Raw genomic sequence first — 25939 nt, 5'->3', positions numbered from 1 at the left:
CCAATGCCTCTGTCAGTGTCTTAAATTCTGCCATTTGCAGCATGGCCATCTAGTACCTGTCGGTCTAGAGATGGCTAATGGTTGCCAGGAGCAATGGTGCACCTAGCGACAAAGTCTGTGAGCAACTGAAAAAAACAGAACAAGACTGTGGGGATGTGTGGGTGGTGTGTGTGTGTCCTCCCCCGCACTGTTCACCACAGCTTTTTATAGGGCAGTTGGTATGTTTGTGAGTGCGTCTGCCTTCCCCCTGCCTATTCACCACAGCATTTTTCAGGGCAGTTCTGCTTACTGCATCCTGAGAGCAGGAAACTGCAGAGACGGCAGTGTCTGAGTGTACTTCAGCTGACCTGTCTGATGTTGTGCCCATGCGGCTCTCCTCACTCTATACTCCCCCCCCCCCCCCCTTTCCACACAATGAATGACTACAGTTACTATGCAGTGCATGCCCTACTGCATTAGAACTGCAGCTATATGCTTTGTTAGGCTAATAGAGACATAGTTGAGACGTCAAGGTCAAGGGTTCAATTCCCTCTGGGAAGTCATACTCTGCCTTGATATATGCATACACTGTTTTAGACCGTGGCCGGAGGACGCCCTAGCTCATTTGTCTGCCAGGTTGCATAAACTGTACAACTTTGTCATGTTTTGCACTCGCTTGGCATGGAAAGGACTCCTACTACCTACTTTTTATGTGCACTAATGCATATTCTAACTTTTTGTTTGATCTTATTATTTGTACATTTTGTATTTGCGTGTGTGTATATGGTAACAGTACAAGTTTCCCCCAGGGACCAATGAAGTACTTTGCAACACTTCTGTAATCTAAAGAGAATAGCCTACTCCACTTCTTCTATTATCTCCGGTAGCAACTATGTAGCTACGTTGTCCCCCTCTGCAATGCAGCCATTTTCCGGTAAAAAAAAAAAACGACATTAATGTTTGGCTGTGGGGTTGTTCATTAACCCAAGATACTGACTCTAACTATTGACTGCTTTGCCTTTCTGTCTGGTCTCTCCCACACCCCTCTCTCCATCCCCTTACTTTGTCTGGTCTAGACGGAGGGCTAGTGTGTGCATGTTTGTGTGTGTCCCTTAGATGTGTGCTTACATGAATGTAGCTATTGCTGTGTTTCTGAAGTCGGCCTCCATAGTGATAAATTCTTTTCTTTGCTAATCAGCTTGGCATCTAGTCTTTAAAAGAGGGAAGGCAAAGAGATTCTAGGTTAAGCAGATCGAGCTGGTTAAATCACAGTTCTTGTCCTCCTGTCTGACTACAAGTCCATATATATATGTGGAGGGAACAGAGCTTTGTAAAGATGACTTTCTGGTCGATTGTATCTCTCATGGTCACAATGTTAGTCTGCTTGTGCATCTTTGAGGAAGAAGCATGTTGTTTATTATGAAAATTTGCTGTCTGGTCATAACAGACTCAACCCTCTGACTGAGGAACTCAGAGAGAGTATGTTGTCTCACCAAAATAACTGAATATCATATTGTAATTGAACACATGATAACCAATCGTTTAGAAGGGTGACAATGGGGGGTGAAAACGTCCTTAACTTTGTGTTCCCTGTGCCTGTGTCTGCATTAGCGCTTATCATAATAGTGTTGCGTAATGCCATCTCTTGCACTAGGTGGCGACTGTTCAAAGTTTGACACTGGTCTTGGGTCTGTTTGGTGTTACTCACATATGTGGCACTGTCTATGATATAGGGAGCCAAGCTGATTGTAGATCTGTGTACAATTCTTTAGAATAGTGACCTATATAAGGGTCAAATACATTGTTCATCATTCGAAAACAACTGATGAGCATTATTTGAATATGTTTATTTACCTACATATTACACATTTACAAATATTATATTTAAAAGCAACAAACTGGGATGTTTTTATGTCATGTTTTAAAGCAGTTTTCTTGACACGTCTCTGTATATGGGACATACAGGTAAGGTGTATTTGGTATTCATTGGGGAATGTTGTCTGCCTGTAGTCTTGACCTACAGTCTGGGATTCCTTTCCTGTATGTGCTAAATCATTTGACTGGAGTGGTGTGGGGGAGCTTGGAGGGGATGTACAATCTGCATTTGTAAGAGAAGTTGAACAGAACATTGCATTTGGTAAACCTCTCTAAACATTTTTAAGAAAAAATATGATATAATACAGTTTGTTGCTTTCCAAAGAAAGACATGCTCATATATTTTAAAACAGCATTTGACTTTTGGGACCCATGTCTATAAAAAAAACAACAACGACAACAAAAAACAAATACTTTTGCATATCAAATGTGTCTTTATTTCCTTTATTATTTGGACTATTTGCTGTGGTTTCTTTCAAACTGCTTGTGTTCTTTGAGTATTTGTAGAGGGTAAACAGTTTAGTTGTGAGATGGTCCACCACATCTGCTGGATATCCGCTAAACAGCGGGGTCAGCCCAAGGTTAGCTTCTTCAAATGCATGCCTTGATTGGTCGTGGCTGCCTTTAATGAGTGTGTGTAATTCTAAACGCCTGCGCTCACAGTGGCCAGACCAGCCCCTCTTTCACCGCCATTGTCACCACCAGTCTCTCCCTCACTACGAGTCTACTAGATTCCCTCTCCCCCACCCCCATGTCTAACTGCAACCGCTCCCCGTTTAGAAGTGATCGAGGAGGGGAGGGGGAGTAAAGCCTGCCCATATCGACTACACGTAACAGTGAACCATTCTTTTGAATGAATTCGAGGGGAGCACTGGAAAATCGTTAAGACGTCAAGATGCGGAGTATCTTCTTGCCATAGGTAACAACTGTAGCGGCAATATCGGCAAGGAACTAGAATGCCGTGAAAATGTGGAACGATAGAGGCCTGCTCTGACAGCGGGCTGCTGTACAAGTTGTCCTCCCGTAATAGGGCCGCTGCCGGCGGCTGTTCACCGGCGTTCCTTTACTCCTAAGCCCCATGCAAAACATAACGGTCCCGGGCAGCTCCATCAACTCAAACTCCAATGTCATTTGCTCCTGCAACTGCACCGGATCCCAGCCACAGGGGATGGATATATGTAAGTAATCGTAACCTTGTTTGGATTGTAAAATATTAGAACTGTCACAAATGTAACCTATTTGCGTATTTATTTCAACACCATTTAGGAGCCATGTAACCTATTGCTTTCCGACATTGTAGCGTACTTTATAGCCTAGCTTAAAACCTCATGTGAAGATTCATTTCTATAGTCGTATTGCGATTTTTTTACATTTCATATCCTGTAATTTTGGTCAAGCATAGCAATGGTGCTTTGACTAAAACAGGCGGCATTGCTTTTTAGCTTATCGGTGCTAGAATAATTGGCGACACCAATTGTAATTTAGTTTTCACTATTACTGTGTTGGTAAAATATATTTTCTTTTGTGTGCTGTGCAAACTTATAGCTTTCTTTCTGCTATGTTTCATGGTTAAAATCCTTCATAGGTTTTCCGTATAAAATTGCGGCTCTGCTGTGAAACGATTGCTTACGCAGACAATCGCCAAACTCCTGCAGTCTTAAGTTGGCGTACTCCCATATTAAAAAAAAAATACTTAAACCATTTATTAGAAGTATGCTTCTGTACACAGAAGTATTGACATAAGAATATAGAGCATATCTCTCCTGCTACCAAGTCGTCTAAACGACGGAAATAGGTTACCAGTCTGGAACTGCCAGACTAATTCACCGTCAGTTCACCCTTCCCCCACATCGTCAGACCGTCTTGCCTAAGCAAGCGTCCAGACGGGGATATGGGCTGTCTGAATCACTAGCAGGACAAAGGGCCAGCAATAATGAGCATGGGAACTAATGGGTCTCTCACCGGGACTGTGTGTTTGTGTGTGTGTGTATAAAAGTGCGTGTGTTAGTGTGCGCGTCAGGGCCAAATATGTTATCTTTTTAAATGGAGTCTACGAGACACACTTTTGTTCGGCTATGGAATGAATGTGAAATACGTGGTGCATACTGGATTTGAAATAGATTGATATATTTAACTTAATTAACAACGTTTTAACTTATTTAAATAATTCGAAGTATTCATCTTTTATTTTCTAAAGAATACTCTCCAGGAATACCCCCTCCAATCTTCTGATACAGTATTTGAAAAAGTTAGCCTGGAAAATGTTGTCTAGGCACATATGTAGACTAATTAGTCACAGGCTGGAACACAAAGGTAGAGATATAAACCTGGTTAGTAAACATGTAAATATATTCCACAGCGGTGTGCATGTGGAAGTAGCCGACATAGGCTATGCTGCCTGAATTACAGAAATATCTTACATTATATACATATTTTTTATTCAAAGGTACCTTTGTGTAGCATATGATAGCCAGACATACATTTGCTTCATCTGAAAGGGACTCAAGCTGAGTCCTCAACTCACTGCAGTGAGGCCTGTGCATGGCCTAGCAGTGAGACACATTTAGTATGGCAATCATTGACACAGCATGAAAACCAGTCTTAAGGCAGCCCTGCCCTGCTCCTCAGTAAAATACATTGGTATGGGACACAGATTACAGTTTTCACTGATAGGCTATTGGCCAACGCTACTTTCCTTTTCTATCTTGATTGCGCACTTCACAGCTGCAGTGAGCAAAAAGCAATAGTAATGGCATTCAATATTTTCATGCCATCTGCATGTGTATTGGTTTTCTTTTCTACAGGGAACTAGTGGGAATAACCAATAATTCCCAACCTAATGTACTTACATCTTATGTTTAACAAAATGTTTGCCCAATTTTATGCTTTTTTTTTTTTAAATTGTACTATAAATAACCGAAAACGGATCTCTTTGAAGTTCTTACATATTTACGCATATATTTTTTTTATGACTTTATTTTGAGTCAATGTTATATTAACTTGTATTCAATGCCTATTCTGTTAGTTTGGAGTTTCTTATTCCCATTGGTGAGAAGGCGCTATTTCCTATAGGTCCTGTTTTTGCAGATGTGTCAGCCATTTTTATTTATCAGTTCATATGCACAGTCATTACATATCAGAAACATACATAAACAAAACACTTCCAACTGGCATTATAGGTTGTAGCTTACAGTGTAATATCCTTGGCAAGCGGTGTTTAGGCTAGACAGTTGTAATTTCACATGGAGTCATAACGTGTTATGTGTCTTTATAATGGTAAAACTGAGAAAGAGATTCAAAATAAAAAGGCAGTGTTATCAGGAAGGCTTAGTCCAATCAAAGAACAGAATTAGGGCCTCCCCCACAAATAACCCAGGTGCCAAGAAAAATTTAGTTTTAAGTATTTTAAAGTTTACATTTTCTATTGAATACAAAAGTTGGAGGAGTATGAATTATTGCAATTACTATATAATCTCCCCTCAGCATTGGTTTCCCTTGCCTGCATGACATATTAAATATGTCAATGAAAACAAGGGAAATTTGAGGGTTAGGGTTATGTTGTTGTAGAATGCCAGGCAGTAACTTGGTTGGAGTAAATTGCACAAGCAAAATACCATTGAACTTTTCCATCAGTATTGGACACGTGACAATGTGTTTCGGCAGTTGCAGGTTGCATTTGCATTCAAGATAGATCTTCTAGTCTACGAATCCATGAGTAACATTGCATACTCCTACATCTCCAGGACTCAGGATTTAGAAATGCTGATTCTCATCTGGCAGCACAAGTATGGTGTAGGATGTTGGTTGGGAAGCACACTAAAAAGCAATACACAGTACGCAGGCCCAATACTTGTTTATTTTAGTAAGATGTGCTTATCTTATCTGCCAAAAGTCTTGTAGCTCGCAGCCATTTTCAGAGAAAACAGGAACATGCTATTAATAGCATTCTGCGGTAAGTGAAGGAGATATCTTAATATGGGGACGGCTCTCTACCGTTCAGTGGTTTGAGAATAGTTTTTACGTGCTTTTCCAGACCTACAAAGACACACACACACACACACACACACTCTTTTACACACACTCACACATTAAGCACAAGTGAATGTAGATACACACACACTCCACTCCCATACTGAGACTTGTTTGTGTGAGCCATCCATCTCCGCTGGGGTTGCAGCTAATTCCAACTGCAGAATGAGGAAACAGGATATGAGTCTGTTTTTTGGCTTGCCCCTGCAGCTTGGTTGAAACCAATACGTTGGGGGACAAAAACACACTAGTCTCCTCAATATCTGATCCCAGCATCAACTTGGCACAGTCTACCTATTCTCCACTGGCAGACTTTGCGTTGACACTTGGGTGTAGATTGGAACATTACTATATGTATCTTTTCTAAACAACCGTGTTAACCAGAACTGTCCACTTTCTGCACTAATGGAAATACCAGGTTTTCTATACTATATGCTGTTAACTGCTAGTTATGTTTGATAATCTAAATGATCAGGGAAAGAAGAAACCATTGCTAACCCTTAAGTAGTTATGTACTTTCTCTTTAAAGCAAGAGTGTATTTAGCTGTTGTCTCTATGTAGTATCCGCAGCAACGCCTCAACAACAAAGCTAAGGACTCCTACTGTCATTAACACATTTATTTATAAATCCATCTAACACTTATTGCACATTGCTTATTTTATATCTTATTTTCAATTTTACATTGTATAGTAGTGTTTAGATTTCTTTTTGACTATTGTACATTATTTAAGATTCGTAAATGTTTATCGTATGCACCTTCCTGCCACAGTAAATTCCTTGTTTGTGTGAACTTACATGGCAAATAAAGCTCATTCTGATTCTAGTACAAATAGAACTACAATATTAAAACATTCATAACCAAATTAAACTCAATTATTGATTTCTTAAAAGGGGCTGTGTATAGACTTGTGATTCTGGATTAACTCAATCTCAATAAGTAGTGTTTGCTTTTATGAATTATGTGTGTTTTGACACATGTTCCTTGAATATCTCACTTTCGCTCACTTGATAAGGGTTTGGTGCTAGAGAGTAGAGACAACGTTTTTAGTTTAATAGTGCTGTACTGTACTGTTGTTTAAACCACACGCAAATGCTTTCAAGTGCCCTCCTCGTCGTCGTCGTCATCTGCCGCTTGTCCGGGGATCGGGTCGCGGGGGCAGCGACCTAAGCAGGGAGGCCCAGACTTCCCTCCCCCCGGCCACTTCCGCCAGCTCTTCCTGGGGGACCCCAAGGCGTTCCCAGGCCAGCTGAGAGACATAGTCCCTCCAGCGTGTCCTGGGTCTTCCCCGGGGCCTCTTCCCAGTGGGACGTGCCCGGAACACCTCACCAGGGAGGCGTCCAGGAGGCATCCTAATCAGATGCCCGAGCCACCTCAGCTGGCTCCTCTCGACGCGGAGGAGCAGCGGTTCTACTCTGAGCCCCTCCCGGATGACCGAGCTTCTCACCCTATCTCTAAGGGAGAGCCCGGACACCCTACGGAGAAAGCTCATTTCGGCCGCTTGTATTCGCGATCTCGTTCTTTCGGTCACTACCCATAGTTCGTGACCATAGGTGAGGGTAGGAACGTAGATCGACTGGTAAATAGAGAGCTTCGCCTTTCGACTCAGCTCCTTCTTCACCACGACGGACCGATGCAGAGCCCGCATCACTGCGGACGCCGCACCGATCCGCCTGTCGACCTCGCGCTCCATTCTTCCCTCACTCGTGAACAAGACCCCGAGATACTTGAACTCCTCCGCTTGGTTCAGGATCTCCTCCCCGACCCGGAGATGGCACTCCACCCTTTTCCGGTCGATTACCATGGCCTCAGATTTGGAGGTGCTGATTCGCATCCCAGCCGCTTCACATTCGGTTGCGAACCGCTCCAGTGAGAGCTGAAGGTCACGGCCCGATGAAGCCAACAGGACCACATCATCCGCAAAAAGCAGCGACCCGATCCTGAGGTCACCAAACCGGACCCCCTCAACACCCTGGCTGCGCCTAGAAATTCTGTCCATATAGGTAATGAACAGAATCGGTGACATAGGGCAGCCCTGGCGGAGTCCAACCCTCACCGGAAACAAGTTCGACTTACTACCGGCAATGCGGACCAAACTCTGGCACCGGTCGTACAGGGACCGGACAGCCCCGATCAGGAAATCCGGTACCCCGTACTCTCGGAGCACCCCCCACATGAGCCCCCGAGGGACACGGTCGAACGCCTTTTCCAAATCCACAAAACATGTGTAGACTGGTTGGGCGAACTCCCATGTACCCTCCAGGACTCCGCGGAGGGTATAAAGCTGGTCCACTGTTCCACGGCCAGGACGAAAACCACATTGCTCCTCCTGAATCCGAGGTTCGACAATCCGACGGACCCTCCTCTCCAGGACCCCTGAATAGACTTTCCCAGGGAGGCTGAGGAGTGTGATCCCCCTAAAGTTGGAGCACACCCTCCGGTCCCCCTTTTTAAAGAGGGGAACCACCACCCCGGTCTGCCAGTCCAGAGGCACTGTCCCCGATGTCCACGCGATGTTGCAGAGTCGTGTCAACCAAGACAGCCCTACAACATCCAGAGCCTTAAGGAACTCCGGGCGGACCTCATCCACCCCAGGGGCCCTGCCACCGCGGAGCTTTTCAACCACCTCGGCGACCTCAGCCCCAGAGATAGAAGGGCCCCCCCCGATGTCCCCAGACTCTGCCTCCACGTCGGAAAGCGTGTTGGTGGAATTAAGGAGGTCTTCGAAGTATTCCTTCCACCGATCCAGGGCGTCCCCCGTCGAGGTCAGCAGCGCACCATCCCCACCGTATACAGTGTTGACAGAGCACTGCTTCCCCCTCCTGAGCCGCCGGATGGTGGTCCAGAACCTTTTTGAAGCCGTTCGGAAGTCATTCTCCATGGCCTCGCCGAACTCCTCCCATGCCCGGGTTTTTGCCTCCGCGACCGCCAAAGCCGCGTTCCGCTTGGCCTGCCGGTACACATCAGCTGCCTCTGGAGTCCTACCAGCCAATAAAGTCCGATAGGCCTCCTTCTTCAGCTTGACGGCATCCCTCACCTCCGGAGTCCACCACCGGGTCCGAGGGTTACCGCCGCGACATGCACCGACCGCCCTGCGGCCGCAGCTCCGGTCAGCCGCTTCAACAATGGAGGCCCGGAACATGGCCCATTCGGACTCAATGTCCCCGGCCCCCCCCGAGACATGATCGAAGCTCTCCCGGAGGTGGGAGTTGAAGCTCCTTCTGACAGAGGGTTCCGCCAGACGTTCCCAGCAGACCCTCACATTACGTTTGGGCCTGCCAGGCCTGACCGGCGTCCTCCCCCACCATCGAAGCCAACTCACCACCAGGTGGTGATCAGTTGACAGCTCCGCCCCTCTCCTCACCCGAGTGTCCAAGACATGCGGCCCCAAGTCCGATGACACGACTACAAAGTCGATCATCGAACTGAGACCTCGGGTGTCCTGGTGCCAGGTGCACATATGGACACCCTTATGCTTGAACATGGTGTTCGTTATGGACAAACCGTGTCTAGCACAGAAGTCCAACAACAAAACACCACTCGGGTTCAGATCGGGGGGGCCGTTCCTCCCAATCACGCCCCTCCAGGTCTCACTGTCATTGCCCACATGAGCATTGAAGTCCCCCAGGAGGACGAGGGAATCCCCAGGAGGAGCGCTTTCCAGCACCCCCCCCAGAGACTCCAAAAAGGGTGGGTACTCTGAGCTGCCGTTTGGTGCATAAGCACAAACGACAGTGAGGACCCGTCCCCCCACCCGAAGGCGGAGGGAGGCTACCCTCTCGTCCACCGGGGTGAACCCCAATGTACAGGCGCCGAACCGAGGGGAAACCAGTATTCCCACCCCAGCTCGACGCCTCTCACCAAGGGCAACTCCAGAGTGGAAGAGAGTCCAGCCCCTCTCAAGGAGACTGGTTCCGGAGCCCACGCTGTGCGTCGAGGCGAGGCCGACTATATCTAGCCGGAAACTCTCTACCTCGCGCACCAGCTCAGGCTCCTTTCCCGCCAGCGAGGTGACGTTCCACGTCCCTAAAGCTAACTTTTGCAGCCGAGGATCGGACCGCCAAGGCCCCCGCCTTCGGCCGCCGCCCGTCTCACACTGCACCCGACCCCCATGACCCCTCCTGCGGATGGTGAGCCCACTGGAAGAGGGTCCCACGTTGTCTCTTCGGGCTGTGCCCGACCGGGCCCCATGGGAAAAGGCCCGGCCACCAGGCGCTCGCCATCGAGCCCCACCCCCGGGCCTGGCTCCAGGGGGGGGCCCCGGTGACCCGCTTCCGGGCAGGGGCAACTGAGAACCATTGTTGTATTTCTTCATGGTTGGTTTTTTGAGCCACTCTTTGTCTGGTCTTTCACCTGGAACCTGTTTGCCTTGGGTGACCCTACCAGGGGCATGAAGCCCCCGACAACATAGCTTCCAGGATCACTAGGACACGCAAACCCCTCCACCGCGGTAAGGTGGTGACTCAAGGAGGGGCCTCCTGCCCTCCTGAAAAATAAAATATATATATGTAATGTCTGACAGAATTATCAGATAAAATACCAATTAAGAATCTTTTCTGGCAGTAATTTGTTTTACTCTTTGTCTATGAATGGCTAAACCTCAATCTTTGGATTAATATGGCACTTTGTCCAAGGAAAATTCCAGTCACTGGTCCTTTAAGGAAAATTACATTAGCCTTACATACAAACTTTTAATAAAAACGAAAGTTTAAGCCTTCTAAAGTTGTAATGTACATTATTAGCATTATTTATGCATTAGCTAGCCAGCTTATGTGTGAAAATTCTGCAAACGGTACATTTGAAATGCGATGGCATATGCCTTTGTACCTATCAAAATATACCATTTGGCTTTCCAATGCATCTCAGTGGGTTGATACGATGAAGAACATTATGCATGGTGTTTTGGTTCCTCTCAACTCCTACAGTATAATTGTCCAAGAATTGTATAATACTTATTAAGTGTAAGTATGGAAGGGTGTGAAATTTAACTGAAAAATAAATAGTTTTCACGGTCAAGTTATTCCCTTATCATGTTTCAGTTTCCACATCCGTTCTTTCCCCTCTCTCTCTCATACCAGTTCTCCTCCCTACATCATCTCTCCACGCTCTCCCATCTTCCATTGCCCCTCTCCATCTGTGATTGATTCTCCAGGTCTGGAGAACCCAGACAGGGGAAGGCCATCAAAGCTGAGGTTTTAACGGTCCCAGACCAGCCGTAATGTAGATCTTTTTAATACCCTAATGCATAGAGGGGCTGGCAGAGAGGAGGAGGAAGGGGGAGGTGTATGAGCTGACAACTAAGGTCAGCTGTCAAACCTGTCTCTGGTATTGTATCCCTCTTTGGTGTTAGTGGTTTTACTCAATAGAAAAGACAGAAAAATTCAAGAGAGGGGTGAAAATATGAGGAGGTGGGGAAAAAGGCAGACAGATGATGGGTGACTGGGTCGAGGTTTTCACATACAGAGAGAGAATTTCATTCAGGGAAAGTAGGGTGAAACCAAGTAACAGAAGTGGGTTCGATGTCTGGGTTTAGTAAAGGTTCCAATCCTCGTTCAGTATTACACTGAGCATCTTTTACTGGCAGGATGATGTCAGTCAGGGATGTAAGATTTCCTACCACATCCCCGAGTGTAGAATCGCCTACCCTACTGTGTCTACCCTAGTTTTTTCCAATGTCCCTTCCATTTAGATATATGCTTGGGGGTCAAAGGACACTGAGCTGACAGAGATTGACCCAGGCATGATTGTGTGACTGGGCCCCCCCCCTCCGAAACAAGCAGCTGCGTCCCTTATATCTCTGCAGTCACCCAGCCTTGACATTGGCCATGGTCCTCTCTGTTTCCCCAACTCCCTTTTGTGGTGGGACCCTCATTCCTCTAAGGACCTGCTGTTTAGGGGTGGGTTGGAGTGGTGGTTGTGTGTGACTGCCTGCAGTGTATAATACATTCAGTGTGTCTGCATTTCTCTTGAATGAATGGTGTCTGAGGTCTGGGTGCCTTCTCAAATTTTTATTCCACCTCAGTCTACCTTAAAGTCTATCTGTCTGAATGCTGCTTTGTCTGACATGTTGTTGCTCAGCTAGACCTTGCATTACCAGACACAGTTTACTTCTGTATTGGGCTATGACATTTCTATGTGCAGTATGTTTTCAGAACGTTGTTCTGAGAAAGACATTTGTGATTGCCAGTAACTAGTAGCTGTACATACTTTGCACTCAGTTGTTGATGACTCAACCAAATGTGAAATATAAAATTGAAACTGTTGCATAGAGCCTGCCGGCTGAATATTTTCTAGGACAAGGTGTATAGGTTATAATGGCAGGCTCAACTCTACACTGAGAGGTGATCTACCCATGTTCAGAATGTGAACATGGGTAGATCAACTACTATTGCAGTTTTTCAGTTACTCCCTAGCAACTATTATAGCACCTTGATGAAGTTTTCAGAATTATACTTTAACATTACCATCACCATGACGTTTACCTGCACAAATTAGCTACCTGAAAAATATAACTTGATGGTATCATGGCTTGTTACCACCTTGTTACCAGGTATGGATAATGACTTGGTCTAAGTGGTTGTGCTAAAAGTTTTTACCATCTGTTTAGGAAAATAAGACGCATTTTCTGTAAACTGCACCCCACCAGAATGGGGCTTTGAGTTTGTAAATCTGAGTAAAAACCGCACTGGACTATATGCCGCACTTGATACGGGAACAATGATACCAAGCAATGCACGAGTATAGGCCATCTTACAGCATGCTGTTGTGTAACACACTTCGAAAACGAAAGTGAGTGCGTAATGTATGTTTTCTATTGGCCAGGAATGAACTAATATTTAACTTTAGACACGTAAGTTCTAAATATTTCCGACAGTCCCCAAGGCGTAAGTTATTTTTCAGAAACTGTAGCTAGCTAGCTTTAGTTAGCTTCTGGGCTAAGTTAGCTAGCATAATACTCGTAGCAATACTACTACCATGCTAGTGTTACTTGTTAGCCTTCTCATTAGTACATTTAGAAGCCATACTAAAGCGTTTGTGGCATAGTTTTTGTCCATGGGAAAATATTCAGTTGCAATGTTCGAAATTGCATATATGCGATGTTACGCTGTGAGACCCGCATTTGAACGGTCACATAACGCTATGTGCGATGCCACTTCTTAACGGGTTAGTGATTTATAATTGTATCTAACGCTATTTCAGTGGAACTAAAAAAAGCATTCCTACTGTCTTTCACCCAGCAAGAATATAAGAGCATTACATTTGCTGCCTATTATTTTTGTAATTCCATCTCGTTTTTTTTGCAAAAAGTTCAAATAGTTTGTAATGTGCAGCTGATGATACCGTAAACCTAATTTTGATTATTGGCTAAGTACATAGAGTACATTTTGATGTTTTCAAGCCCACATGGAAAATATGTGGAATTCTAGATGCCTCCAGATCTCTGCTCGGAATCTTGCAATGCTCAAACAAAACTCCTTGGACCCACTGCTCTGCATTTAGATTCTTATTTCTCTGAGGGCTGGGTGGGGCTAGGAAGAGGGCAATAAGGCTTCGACGCAGACAAGACTGTCGCCCAGACGCCAGACACAACAACTCAGCGCGACCAGCCCCCTGGTCTCAGTAGCTGGGTAAACCTATCGCCAGGGGAGTGTCGTCAGACACACACCCACACATACTGGCTACAATTATTGGGTTAGGCTCATCACACATGCAGCACACTGCTCATTACCGTGGGCAGCTTGTCTCCCCCCCAGCCTTAACCCAAGTCAGGGGTCAAGGCCTTGTTCCTGCACCCTTGTTAGTCACAGCTGAGGCTTTGTCTTCTCTGTGTGCATGCTCACTCCCCAATCCCCCCCTCTCTTTTCCTTGTTCTCGTTTTACACGTATTCCTTTGCAAATACACAGTATTTTGTTGCTAGCTTTTTGATGGGACAAGTGTAGCAAAGAGGATGGCTGACTGTCCATTTTGGATCAGCGTGTTATATAGTATTTCACACGTTTCATGCTTTTTGACTCGGATGAGCACCATTCAGGCAAGTCAATGCGTCCTGTGATATGCAGCGATAATGCTTTATACCATGCAGTATCAAAGACCATATCACAGAGTATATTACAGTCATGTTTTGTAGACTGTAGACACTGGCTCCTCCCCTGTCTACTATCCACCGCACAATGTGGGGGCTTTGGTTGCTGACCCCCATTTATAACCCAGTCAGAGATCTGATTGTGTCCCCTTCCTAGCTCTCATAGCCCCCGTCTACACCTTCACCCTCGACCCCCAATCCTGTCTAGTACACACTCCCCCATCTTTCCTTTTCCCAGCTGCCCCCCAATCAGCATAGAGATGGTTCTATTGTCTAGAGATGAGGGCCACAGTGTCTGGTCTGGCTAGTCCATTCTTTTCTTTTCCTTTTTTTTGTATCCTCTCCTCTCTCCCTTTCTCAGAGCAGTACAGGGAGAAATTGTCATACAGATAAAAGATACAGTATATAGAGAGAGGAGTGTAGAGGGAGAGGGCAAATGATAGACAGAGTGCCAGATATGCAGGCAGAAAGACGTAGACAGATGGAGAGAGAGAGAGAAAAAAAAGTGAAAATAGTCGTGGAAAGTACATAACACCTATACTAAACATACACACTCACAAACAGACTTCTGCTGTGAACATCTTTGAGTGAGGGGACATGTTTTTGGAAATGCGTGTTTCTGAATTTAGCGTTGTGCTGATGACGGAATATATACAACATGTAGGAGGAGAGGAGGGTTAACCATAGCTGCATTAAGATCCTGCGGTTGAACTCAGTCAATGTAGGTCAGTGTTACAGGTTGGGTTCAACGTTCTCACTATATCAACTGTCTACTAGATGACCAGTCTATAAACATTCTCTTTCTCCCTATTAACGCATAAATAGCATAGTATAAACAGATACATATAAATGATGACGTCTGAAAGGTATGTGGAACATATTTAACCCCGGTAGAGCAATTTCTACTATCAGTCATATAACGATGTGTAAGAACCAATGCTAAATGTGTTATATTTCGTGACAATTCTAGTTCAAACCATCTCTTCACTAATAAAGATATCTTACGTTGGTTTTATATTCCGTTTAGCGTTGAATGCTTCCGTTTGAGTGCCAATAAGGGGGGCAGCGTCACTGCATTCCATATGTTTAAAGTCTGTTAATGATGCATCACTTGCAGCATGAGTCAGTGACGAGTTGATCAGACTGACGCCCCACAAAAACAGATGCAATTAGATAGGAATGGTAAAATAACAAAGACTTGAAGAGGAATATAATAATATAATGTCTTATTTTTGAAATGTCATCCGGTAAGTCCATGTAGGGGAAATAACAAATCATGCACAAATTGTATGTGTGCATTGTGTCACATTGTGTCACACTGACCCAAATACTTGATATTGGCTAATCCTGAAGATGACACAACCACATACTGCCTTATCAGTTTTTTTGTTTAAATTGCAAATTATGATCAAACTAATTTAGCTAAGGCTAATTTAATACTTTACTAATCTCTTGTACATCCGGTTCTGTCCGCCGTCAACACAACAACTCTGAAATATTTATATTTTAAAGTGATAAATATGTGTTGTTATGTTATGTAATGGCCAAACCATGACATCACATAGTCCTGATGCAAAGATAAGTTCTTACTTTGAAGTTTTAACTACTGGTTAATTTGCTTCAATAATTCTACGCAGTGTTCAACTGCTCTCTCGATTATACCAACACATCTGATATTCATCCTTTCAACCTTTCTTTGTTAGTATATAATACATTTCTCTAAAATCAATGTCTGCTGCTTGGTTTTGCAACCTCCTATGCCAAAACTCCACCTCACAGCAAATAAGTGATGGCAAATGAAGGTAGGGGAGATAGGACATCATCATGGCAAGTTATTGGCTGGAGTAAAGGAGGGCGACAAACAGTTGAAGGGAACGGAAGGGGCATTATATTTGTGGCCAGATAATAAAAGTGCTTGTATGTGCTTGTGTACAGTATACGTGTGAATGTTTGTGTGTACGTGAAGGATTTGGCTTCAGCAGGTGGTGTCTAGTCTCAGTCTCAACCTAGGAAACCTGACAGGCTGGCTGGCTGGATGATCCTCCTCAGCCCCTCCAACCATCCGGGCTCAGCGGTGGGCCTAGCCTTTAGCAGCCACAGCCAGCCAGCAGGAGCAGGCTAAATAATTTAAGAGAAGCGGGGTGTTATGGCACAGCGAACAGTGGCGTCTAGACGTTTGTCTGGCGCCCCCGTATTGTGCCCAGCGACTCTGTAATACCTCCCCCCCCCCCCCCCCCCCCCCCCCTCTCCTTATCTGAGATTACAGAAGGGGGTCAGTAGCAAAGGGGGGAGAAGGGGGTTTAGTGAGTTTGGGACAGCACTGATGCCGAACATCGATTCATGCCGTGGCTCTGCCAACCCTTGTTGCGTTTCCAGTCTTTGGCTCCATGTGTCATCAGAAACTATGATCTTAACTCTACCTGGATTGGCGAGTAGCCAATCCCATCACACTTTGCTGCTGACCCGACCCTTACTGCACTGTTGTTTTTCCAGTATGATCCCAACAGTTATCATGACTGAGATCAGTCTAGGACAATGTTGCTCTGTTTGGTTGGGTTCGTTTCAAACTCTCTACCACAGGCTGCCCATCTCCTTCATATTTTCTGTCGGAAATATGGAAGTTATGCTTTGATAGATCTTTAGTTACCTCTTGTCTCTTTTTCTAAATGTGGGCGGTACATATAAGCTCAGACACACACACACACACACACACTGTGACTCATGCCATGTTGCTGGGGAGGGGGGAACTGTTCTAGAAAACAGGCAGATTAGTGTTTGCCAGTCGGTAGGTGGTCCTCTCCCTTGTCTGGCACAAGCCATGGTTGAGAAGAGCTCTGGCGTCTCAGTTGTCTACTGTGCCGTACCCACGTGGGCGGCCCGATTGTGCCCGCTCTCCTTTGTTCTGCCAGCCTGGTGAGGCGGCACTGATAACGCCGGGGGTTGGTGAGCTTCTCTCTCAGTACCCACAATGCCTTTTGTCTTCCAATCAGAACGCCACCGTAGGAAGTCACTGTGGCTGTGCCACGTCGGTTAACCGGATTACGGCCTGTAATGTGTTGCCGCTCGCCGCTCGGCCCAGACTGTTTTGGTGTGAGGTGGATGCGGTTATTGTTATGTAAACCCACAGAGATGTGGGTGGCATTATGAGTTTGTGGGCAATGCAATGTCTGTGAAGCTTTGTGGTATGTCTGTGTCTGAGGGGGATGAGCTATTTGGCTGTTTCTGTATTAGTGTTCATTTTCCAAAATATATCTGCCTAGCTATACTATCGTTTACTGAGGAGAAAGAGGTATCACAGTTATGACTCTCTCACATCCTTTTAGACTTTTCAAATGTGATCCCAGATCGGCTGCTCCCATTGGTCTCTCACCACGACCACAATGCTTTTGCGCTCATCAATCTGGAATCTGCTTGTGCCGAGAGAGCCGCCGCTGTGTCATTGGGTTGTGTAGCAATAAAGCAGCCTCGACAGACTGATGCTGGGTTTCAGTGTGTGCGTGTGTGTGTGTTGTGTGTTGTTGTGTGGCCTAAAGGGGAGAGGAGGAAAGGCTAGGATGTTCTTTTTGGGACAGTGGAAGAAAGTAGGTTAGCCTCAAAAAGCAGCCAGTGCAGACATGATGAGCACTTCTGTATAAATGAGTGCTCAACAACTCCCTAAACACTCACGGTCTGAAAAAGGCCCTGTTATGTCTGCTTCATCATAGGATAATCCCTGTAACATTTTACGTGACATTGTTTTGCTCCACACATACGTTATTCAACACAGACTGCCACGTTCTGTACTAGATATTTAGCCATATTTAGATATTTAAAAATGTGTTTTTGTTTGTGCGTAGTACAGTGTGTATTCATGGCAATCTATACTGTGTCTAAGGAGGATTTGGTCTCTTTCTCTCTCCCACTCATGCGAGCACACACACACACAAACAGATGGCTGCTGATTGGTCGTGTCTCCATTGCTGTACTTCCTGTCTCTCTCCTCAGATCGTGAGAGCACAGCTGTTTTTCTCTGTTATAAAACCATGCCACGCTGCAAAGCATGACAGGAAACAGGAAATGGCTTCATGAAATATGGATTTGGAGCTGAGCAAAGCCCAGCCTCGCTTTTCTGTGCTCACATAAAAAAAGTTGGGGAGGCTTATGTAATTCCTCCCTCATTCTCCAAAGCACCTCAGTCCCAAACACACTACAGTAAACCAAGTCCATACTGTAACATGGAGGTGTATATTAAAGATGTAGATGGTGTGTTTTAGGATTAACATTATCAACATCTATTTGCTAGGCCAAGGCTAGTTTATTTGAACTTGAAATGGAAAAGATGGTGAGTTCTCATATTGTGGTTCTCATCAATAATCTAAACCGGCAACGCTTTCCCTAAAGGAACGTCTCAAATCAGTTCCTTTCTAATCCAAGTTCTAAACTTTCGGAGAGGAATTCCTTAAAAATGTCCCAGATAATGTAAAAGGTGCTTAGTCATTTAAAGGTTTTACAAACTGTTCTTGTCAGTTTGAATGAGGGGGTATATGTAACTAAGAGGATTGGCATGGCTAATCGCTGACTGTCAACTTGTGGGGCTCACGGCATTAACTGCCTCTAGGTGCTGGACTTGTTAGTTCATTAGCAAAGTCCACTTAACCAGAAAGCCACGATAGTTCTGTCGTTACCGTTAACGACAAGGCCTCAGAGAACACGTCATAGGGTTGAGCAAAGATTGTATGTACTTGCATATTGTACTAGCTACTTTTGGGGTTTTGTGCATGTAAGAATGTAAGTTTAAAGTCTTATTTCACAACGTAGCCTGGTTTTATTGTTCACGGGGAAACGTTACGTCGCTACCTCGCATAGTCTCCTCCTCCTCCACCTTTGATCTGCTACCAGTGGATCTTCTGCTCTCCACTTCAAGTAGGGTGGAGCCTGGAATGCTATATTATTTCTCTGTCCTCCACCCCTCAGAAACCATGAACGGTTACAGCACATGACGAGTACGGAGCGTGCGTGCGTGTGTGCACTGTGGCTGGAGAGGGCTGGGGCCATCTGAGGTTTTCAGCTTTGCCCCCTGGCTTGGATTAGATCGTCATTGTGGCTTTGGGTGAGGTGTGTGCGAGTGTGTCAGTGTGCGCCAGACAGAGTCTGTTACAACATGTTCCCTCTCCCTCCCTCCTCCTCTCCCCCTGTCTGCTGGGTCTGCTCCAGTCTTTAATCCGGTTAGAGGAGGCAGATTGTTTGATTGGGAGGGTATGTAGTACCTCGTCGTGCAGTGAGATTGGTTACCTCCTTGGACGTGTCTGGTCTTGTCAAGTGTACGTGTGTGTTACAGGAAATGTTACAGGTTTTATTGGTGTGTATTTGTATGTCTGCCAGTTGGTGTAATGTTGTGCATATCTGTGTACAGTGTTGTGTGTCTGTGTATATGTATGTGTGTGTGTGTGTTTATGTGCTTAGCCTGGAACAGATGGGGTCCTTCCCTCCCCCTGTTCTCACCAGGCGAAGCCTGGCAGTGTGCCATGGCTCACCATGCTGACTTAACCTCTTCTCAATACCACTGTGAGGTGGCACTCATCCACTGAGCGCAGTTCTGGCACGATCAGTGCCACAGTGATGGCTCTGTCTGCTTATTAGGGCCAGGTGTCAGGTGAAAATGCTACTGGTTAGCCTTAACCCAGATCTTCCTGATAGCTCATCTATCTTGACCTCGATTCCGAGGAACATTCAAGTCGTGCGTAATTGCAAACGGGGGGGTTCAGTGTTAAGCAGTGATCCTTTAACGTGAGGTCGATTGACCCTCGTGTCCTAAGGAGTCGCTGTGAGTGCTGTGATAAATGTCACACATGTAACAAACATTTAACACTATGTTGGTTCAGTTGAAGTAAACTAGTTTAAAACAAAGTATTCAAATACAGTTGGTGAAGTCTTGAGTTGTGTTGTTTCCCCCTTCGACAGACTATTTTCTTTGTTCGTTCCGACGGTTGCTTTCCTGATTAGCGAACGTTGTTGTTAGGGAAGCTAACAGTGGTGGACACGGGGTGTGTCACAAGCACATTCAGTGCTATAAAGCTTTAGGTCAGTGGACTAATGCAGTGTTGACACCGAGCGGTACTGTCTGGGTCAGCACTGCAGTGTATATGAGAACAGTCTGTGTCCAGACATGTCAGAAATGCTTTGTCCTATCCATGGCCCCTCCATGACATACAAAGGACCTTTCTATTTGTGTGAGTGTGTGTGAGAATGTGTCTCCACCAGTCTATGCATAAAATCCAGAAAGTCATAAGCATACCATGACCCTGGCACGGCCCAAGTGCCAAGTGTCTCCGGGGGCCAATAAAAAGCCAGCTTTGACACTGCCCATCTGGTGGCACTGCCCCTAATGTGGCACAGTGCCCTGTCTGCCTTTCTGGCATGCTGGCAGTGGGCGTCACCGACAGACGAACAAAAAAAACCTTTATCCAGACAAGAAAAGTGAAATAGCTGATGAGCAACTATTCTAATGTGTATGGTGAACTTCAGGCTACCCTGCCATTTTGTCAGCTGGAATATGAGTATATCTCTAGCCTGACCACTGAAGGAAATGAGATCCTCACCAAAACATGTTGGCTCCTCTGAGTAGACAAGGCCCCATTACGTAATTGCTACTGCATCCCTAGCTGGGCTATCTTTGACTGAATGATGGCTGACTCAGATTAGAGCCCCTCTCTGCTGCACCCTGGAGGTGAAGACGGTGTCGTGGCCTGAACTGACGAAGCAAACCGATTTTCACTTTGTGGATCAAAATGAATATTTAGTCCTTCAAAAATGAAAATGAAAGAAAGGAGAGAAAAAAAAGTTAGAATGAACGTTTTGCGTTGATGAAAATTGCTGAACGTTTTCATCTCAATCTCTCATTCTCTTCCTTTTTCTCTTTTACAGCTGAACTGGAGTTTGTTCAGATAATAATCATAATTGTGGTGATGACGGTGATGGTAGTCGTGATCATCTGCTTGCTGAATCACTACAGACTGTCTGCCCTGGCCTTCCTTACCAGACACAGCCAGGCACGCAGACGAGACCAGGCCACACAATTGGTGAGTCACACGAAATAGCTACTTTTGTTATATGACATACTATTCTGGTTTTATGGGTGTGACAGAACCTTTTAACCCCTTCCACCTTTCACCCTGTCTTAAAAAGCAGAGAGAGGGAGACATGGAGAGGGACAGGAGAAAAGACTGACTCTAGCTTGCTTGAAAACTCATCTTTATTAATAAGCCCAGGGCCCAGTCATGGTACAGCGGCCACAGAGCAGTGGGGGAGGGAGAGTGACAGAGAAACAGAAAGAGGAGGGGGTGGAGGGGCGGCTGAGGCGCGAGAAAAAAAAATTATACCGGAAAAGCAGAGGATCTTTGTGTGTCATACTTAAAAAATCATCATGCATGAAACTAGTGGGAATTATAGTATTTTTTTTAATCATTGGCCAGGAGTCCAAGAGTTTGACGTGCTATGATCTGCTATGAAAGCTAGTTGCTTCTATGCCCAGGCTTGTGCTTAAATCTGTCAGCCAATACGACGGAGGGGAGAGAAGGCTGCAGTGTAGTTGGAGACAGTGGGGGTAGAGCTTCCCCCAGCTGGGTGCTTTATGTCTGTCCTAGTCTGGCCTTGAGACACACACAAACACTCAGCTACACACAGATACTGCAGCAGTGTACTACACACACACACACACACACACACACGGCAGGGGCTCTCCTGTTAGTCAGCACTTTTAGCCAGACGTGGCCAAATGGAATTTTAACACTGTTTCTCTCCCACCGCCTCCTCTGTATTTTCCTCTATTCTTTCACTCCATCAGGACGGGTGTGTGTGGCCAACAGACAGCTTGGTGACACAGCAAGGAACAACGGAGGTGAGTGGGACATTGAGCCATAGGATTATGCATTAAATATGCTTTTCAATTATTACTTGAAAAGTAGAATCCTTACAATCACCTTGTGCTGCGTGACCTTGACAGGCATGGCAATTCATCCATTTTCCACGTCGATTGTTCCAGTACAGAACTGAAAACGGATCAAGTCGTGAAAGTGTCCTCTGAAATGCACGCCACGTGCAGACTCGCACGTGGAGTATATTAACCGGACATGTCTGTCTCTCTGTTGTGTATGTAGGTCATGTATGGGCCACGGGGTCATCAGGAGAGGTTCAACCCGCCCTCCTTTATGCAGCGGGACCGTTTCTGCCGCTTCCAGCCCACTTATCCCTACCTGCAGCAGGACATCGACCTGCCCCCCACCATCTGCCTGTCGGATGGCGAGGAGCTGCCCCCCTATAAGGGCCCCTGCACGCTGCAGCTGCGAGACCCAGAGCAGCAGCTGGAGCTGAGCCGCGCCTCGGTCAGAGCCCCGCCCAACCGGACCATCTTCGACAGCGACCTGATAGACGTTTATGTCCACGGCGGCGGGCCCAGGCCCCCCAGCTGTAACTCGGGCGTCAGCGCCGCCAATTCTCGAATGGAGGGGCCCCCGCCCACTTACAGTGAGGTGATGGGACACTACCCAGGATCCTCTGCGTTTCAGAGCCAGTACAGCAATAATGGGCAGCAGCTGGGTGGAAACGGTGGGAGCACTACCCCCAGGACGGTGCACCAGAGCCGCATTGAAAGCACAACTTTGGGCTTCAGCAAGAGTAAAGACAGTCGGCAGGACAAACCAGTGTGAGAGGGAGGAGGGGTTGTTGGACCGTACCAACCTAAAGGGGGGAAGGCCTGCTTCTCTGCGCTCTCCATTGTGCACAATTTGAACAAACTCAAATCTCGAGGAGCCGAGCTTACAACTGATCTTTTGTATTTGTATTTTTGCTATAGCTGTGAGCTTTGCTTGGACACTATAGCTTGATGACTTGTTTTTATATGCTTTCTTTTTGTGTAAAATATGATTGTTGACATACAGTTTTGTTTACCACAGTCATAGGATAAAAGTTATGGCTTTTTTCACTCTTTTTGTTCTTTTCTGGATTTGAGATTGATTCTGAAGTCAGTCTAATCCAAATAATAGTAGTGCCATGATTCATGAAACCATTAATCCAGGGGATAAATAACAAGTTATTTAAAATCTGTTGCACTAACTTATCTCTGAAAAACAAACAATGCTTCTCGTAGTTTGTTTTGTCTGAAAACCCCTAAGTTATCACTTAGTGTGACTGGGTATATTTGTTTGTTTTTGTCAAAATCAGTAGAGACCAAACTCTGATCCATATTTAAATATTCAGTAAAATGGGTTAATTGTGTTTAAAGGTATAGCACCCCAAAATAAGATTAGGATATGATATTCTGATTTTGGTCAACTGCCCCACTAATATACATTCTCTCAAACCCCTCATTGTCTCCGAGAGTGATAATCGAAATGACGCCTTTAACTCATTGTATTACCATCCCCATAGTCCTATTGAGTAGCACTTTAAACTTCTGTCAGTTCACTGTTTTTATTGGGATCCAAGTGAAGGAGCAGTGATGGGAAGGGAAGTTCCACAGAGCCCTTTAGTTGAATGCACTTCCATAAACTTTCAATTAAAGAGCCAATATCTTGTAGTGACTTCAATGAAAATTGAAAGGACTTCCTCCTTCTGTCGAGAACCGCCTCTTCCTTGACCCTTAATTTGTGACAATAGAATCATCAACTTACTATTGTATATGCTATTGTACTGACCCTGAACTGTACAGCGATGTAATGTCTTTTAATGTTGCTCCAGCACATTTACAGTGTACGGCAGATAAAAAGACTAGGCCAGCCCTACAGCTTGGCTAAAAGTGTGATGAAGTTTTCTGGTCTTTATGATCACAGTCATTTTGCTTATGAGACTCGCTCATATGTTGAGAAAAATTACCTGATTGAGGGATTGAGTGTTAATTTAAATGACAGACATTCATATTCGAAACAAATTAAATTAGCCTAGACATTTTACTACAACATAAAATTCAAAGTTGAATCCTGGTAGTAAGTTTGTTATTATTTGTTTTGAATGCTTTTGAGACCTGGTGATTGTTTTGGAGCCAAACTTGTAAGAACCACTAATTTGTGGGCTCCCTATAGATAGTCCTACTTAAAAACTTTATCAGAAAGGAGAGTATTTATTCTTATTTATTTGATGTTACACAATTTGAGGGGATTTTTGGTTGGTTTCCATGTAAGGCAAAGCCACTTATTCAGTGCTCGCTGCAAACATTTTTCAAGAATTCCCAAGGCCAGATTCTGGATGCTAAAATATCCCCTCATCCCTTCCACAGTCAATGAAAATGGAAGTCGCTCAAATTATTCCATAGGACAGAACCCTGGTCTTAAGACATTTTTCATTGGTTGTGCTCTCTCGTCACTGAGCACAAGGTTTGTGTTGCTCTGTTATTCAGTATTGCTGCTGCTATGCGCTGCTGCTTCTTCTGCTGCTGCTGTCAATGTTAATACGTCAGCTTTTCCACTGGTATTCGTTCAAAAAAAAAACTTTATTTAGAAACTAGAAGTTAGATGTTTGTGTTCTTTTGTATGTTTCTTTATTGCTTGGTTGCTTTTTTGCTCTTGTAGTTAACAGGAAACCTTTCTTTTTTATGTTTTTCAAGTCAGAGGGTTTGCATGTTACAATTATGTGAGCAAATGCGGTGCCTGATGGTGATGTATGAGCAGCCATAGGACCAGGACAGCTTTCACAGCCACTTGCACTCAAAGTCCCCACCTTCGTTGTGCCTCACTTCCAATGGTGCTTTTTTCAGTGGTCTGACTCTGTTTATTTGTACGGTGCTGTATATAACTTTAATATATTATGCACATATCCTACCCAATGGGTAGAAACCACAAAAGAACATTGTTAATACTGTAATATAATGTATAGATGATATTAAAAAGGAAATTTAACACGGTGGCAACCTTTTTTTGTGAATGCCTCCAAATTGTTGCATTGTCTTTTTGTAAAAACAGGAAATGCGAATTTGCAAAAATGCTACAGTTACAGTCGTTATATTTTTCCTATAAATGCAAATCTGTTGTGTTGAATTGAATATTAATATTATGGGCAGTCTCTACACAGGATACTTAGCTGCTGCTGTTACTCCCAGAAAATAAATATACCTGTAAATGCCAGCACTGTTTAACCTGTATTAACCACGCTTGACCAATTGCATAAAATAAGCCAAGAACTGTACCATGGTTTTGAAAACAAAATGAACACTTACAGGCAAATATAGCCTATCAACATGAGAAGCCTATTGTTACCTACCTACTGCAGACTTTGATAAGACAAAACTTCTCTAACCTTCGGTGAACCAGATTTATTTAAAGTGAAACCATACAAAAGGGATTTACATTTCAAGAATTTAAGAGTGATATTTATCATTTTACATAATACAAACCTCTGTCAAACCCCATTGCCGTTGCTACACTAGAGGTGATTTCAAAAGCACCTATACTTTTTTATTTCTCATTATCACTGTGGCTGATTCCTTAGAAGATTCAAAGAAAATTGTTCAGTTTTCTTTTATTCATCCATCGGTGAGGTTGTCCATTCCATCTGCTATCTTAACTACAAATTCTAGTTGTTTTTTTTTGTCCTGTGTGCTCCATGTTCCAATGAGAGGCTTGAGGATCTCGAGTGTCTCCAAACAAGAGTTTTCCAAACAGTGTCATGTTATGCCTTTTTCATGATCCATATCCACAGGACTGCTTCCAACATGGACGACAATATTAAGCTTTATTTCACCAGAATATTCAAGTGGGTGTCACTGCTGTATACTTACTTTTGCCTTTTTATTGTTATCAAAGCAAATGTGATGTCATACGTTTTCAGCCTGAGGTCTTTTACTGCAATACTTTTACAAAAGTGAAAAAATTATTCAACAATAAAACTATGTTGCTTCAAGTGCTATTGTAGTCTTTCATGAAAAGAACACGTGGATTTATATTGACTGTGGTCAAAATACATGAGTGCCGATTAAAATTTCAGAAAATTAAATGTTTGTTGGAT

The 25939-nt window shown here is 44.7% G+C and overlaps 1 protein-coding gene across 2 annotated transcripts in view; it reads left to right on the top strand.

The window, feature by feature from the left end:
- The window catches only part of ldlrad4a (low density lipoprotein receptor class A domain containing 4a), a 48995-nt gene extending 23077 nt beyond the window's left edge, over nucleotides 1-25918 (top strand). The window contains exons 1-4 of one of the 2 annotated variants that reach the window (XM_047050617.1): nucleotides 2530-3032; nucleotides 20870-21024; nucleotides 21789-21842; nucleotides 22102-25918. In XM_047050617.1, the coding sequence (XP_046906573.1) occupies nucleotides 2933-3032; nucleotides 20870-21024; nucleotides 21789-21842; nucleotides 22102-22650 (858 nt within the window). In that variant the 5' untranslated portion in view covers nucleotides 2530-2932 and the 3' untranslated portion in view covers nucleotides 22651-25918. Of the gene's footprint in view, nucleotides 1-2529; nucleotides 3033-20869; nucleotides 21025-21788; nucleotides 21843-22101 lie in introns of those variants that run through there. The other variant, XM_047050616.1, reaches the window with a different exon arrangement.
- Nucleotides 25919-25939: the final 21 nt, after the last annotated feature.

Source organism: Hypomesus transpacificus, unplaced genomic scaffold, assembly GCF_021917145.1.
Source record: "Hypomesus transpacificus isolate Combined female unplaced genomic scaffold, fHypTra1 scaffold_124, whole genome shotgun sequence".
In the NCBI taxonomy this organism is placed as follows: domain Eukaryota; kingdom Metazoa; phylum Chordata; class Actinopteri; order Osmeriformes; family Osmeridae; genus Hypomesus; species Hypomesus transpacificus.
Note: the sequence above shows the minus strand (reverse complement) of the source record. Positions and strands in the feature narration are given on the sequence as shown.